We start from the raw sequence: 2,103 nt of genomic DNA, 5'->3' as shown, positions 1-2,103 counted from the left end.
TTGTGGATGATGCCAACTTTATCCCGCAACATTATCACAACGTTTTTTTTTTGTGAATAAGAATCATTGTATTGCTCAAAACCATATCATGTACAATTTACAAGCTTTGTCTCTAAATCCTCTAAAATCCCATATCCTGACTTTATACATCCATGTATTTATCTTTACAATTTTAGAAACCACTCTCTATCAACACTTCTTGTTTTACTTAGCATTGTCATAGTCAATCGAAGTTTGAGTTCTCTTTGAATAACCTCTACAATATGATTTACATGCCAAAGTTTATGTGACCACAAAACATCATTATGCACTCTCCATATATGATACACCAATGAGGCAACAGAGGCTATAAAAATACAGTTTCTGACTTTACTCAGGTGCTTCGCTTTAGTTATCCACTGCAGTAACCGCTGGTAGTGCTCTGTTTGGGCTCGCCAACCTAGCCATTTCTTCACCATCAACAGACAGGCCTTGCTATAAGCACACTGAAAAAACAAGTGAGGAAGGTCTTCATTGTGGTCGCCACACAGTAGACAAACTGAGTCCAAACCTGGTATATATCTGCTTATATATGTTCTGGTACTCAATTTCTGCAGCATTACTAACCATAAAATGAATCTATGTTTCAGAATACTAAGTCTCTCTCAAACGAAATTCCTCCACTGTACACTAATAGGGTGATCATAGAGTATATCATGACCTGACTGAATACTATATTTCATTGCTATAATAGATGTCTTATCCAATTTGGCTTTAAAGAGATCTTTAATAGTAACAAGTTTCTTCCAATACCAGCTGTAGTCCGGTTGCACTTTATACTCCCACCAGTCCTCCTTTTTCAAGTAAATACTATGAATCCATTTAACCCACATGTTGTCGTTTTTGGAAGCAATGGCCCATACATATTTACCAAGTGAAGCAATGTTCCATTCTGAAATCTTCCTAAAGCCCAAACCTCTAGCTGCTTTTGGAAGGCAGATATTGTTCCAAGCAACTAAGCTTGGACCTTGAGAATCAGCCATTCCTTTCCAAAGAAAGGCTCTACAAATGGCTTCTATATCCCTCAATAACTTCTTCGGAAATATCATTATTTGAGCCCAGTAAGAATGTATTGATAACATCACAAAATTAATCAATGTGTTTCTGCCCATGTATGATAATTTCCTAGAGCTCCACTGTTTAATCTTGAAGATCATTTTCTCAAGAATAACCCCACATTCAGTAGAAGAGATATGCTTTGAACATATAGGAATACCAAGGTACCGAAATGGAAGAGTACTGCGAGTAAAGCCTGAAACAGCCAGCACCCTATCAACCTCAATCTCAGACATGCCACTATAATATATAGCAGATTTAGACTCATTTGGAAAAAGTCTAGAAGTCCTAGAAAACAATTTGAGCCCCCTAAGCATCCAAAGAATAAAAATGAAATCTCCATGACAGAATAATAATAGGTCATCCGCAAAGCATAAATGATTCAGCTTTAAGACAGAACATCTATCATGAAATTTATAACCGGAGGATGAGCCAACTTTAAGCATAATTCTGGACAAGTATTCCATACCCAGTACAAAAAGCAACAGAGACATTGGATCCCCTTGTCGCAATCCTCTCTTAGATGCAAAGAAACCATGCATTGAGCCATTGATCATCAATGAGTACCGCAGTGTTCGAACACAAATCACAATGAGCTGGATAAATTTCGAAGGAAAATTAAAGGCAGTAAACATCTCTTCAATAAAATCCCACTCAATTGTGTCATAAGCTTTCCTCAGATCCAACTTGATCATACAACTTGGTTTGCAACTTTTCTTTCCATAATGTCAAACTAAATCTTGACATATCATGATGTTGTATGCTATGTATCTTCCATGAACAAATCCCATTGGTTTTCTGCTATTAAGTCTGGAAGAATTTGGCGAAGTCTTGAACAAATCATCTTAGACGCGATTTTATAAATGACGTTACAGCACACAATAGGCCTAAAATCACAGACATTATCTGGGCAGATTGTTTTAGGAATGAGAGTAATAGTCGTGGCATTAATCTCTTTAAGTAGCTTACCCGATTTGAGGAAGGATAAGACAACAACACTAACCTCCA

At 36.9% G+C, this 2,103-nt stretch overlaps 1 protein-coding gene across 1 annotated transcript; it reads right to left on the bottom strand.

Moving 5' to 3' along the window:
• Positions 1-644: 644 nt before the first annotated feature.
• On the bottom strand, positions 645-1,790 carry LOC133777843 (uncharacterized). The gene has a single exon (XM_062217596.1). The coding sequence runs from the start codon at positions 1,788-1,790 to the stop codon at positions 645-647; it is 1,146 nt and encodes a 381-aa protein (XP_062073580.1).
• Between the last annotated feature and the right edge of the window lie 313 nt (positions 1,791-2,103).

This window comes from Humulus lupulus, chromosome 1 (assembly GCF_963169125.1).
Source record: "Humulus lupulus chromosome 1, drHumLupu1.1, whole genome shotgun sequence".
In the NCBI taxonomy this organism is placed as follows: Eukaryota; Viridiplantae; Streptophyta; class Magnoliopsida; order Rosales; family Cannabaceae; genus Humulus; species Humulus lupulus.
Note: the sequence above shows the minus strand (reverse complement) of the source record. Positions and strands in the feature narration are given on the sequence as shown.

Excerpts from the sequence above, each read along its gene's own strand:
- LOC133777843 (XM_062217596.1), bottom strand. The coding sequence starts at position 1,790 with ATGATCAAGTTGGATCTGAGGAAAGCTTATGACACAATTGAGTGGGAT.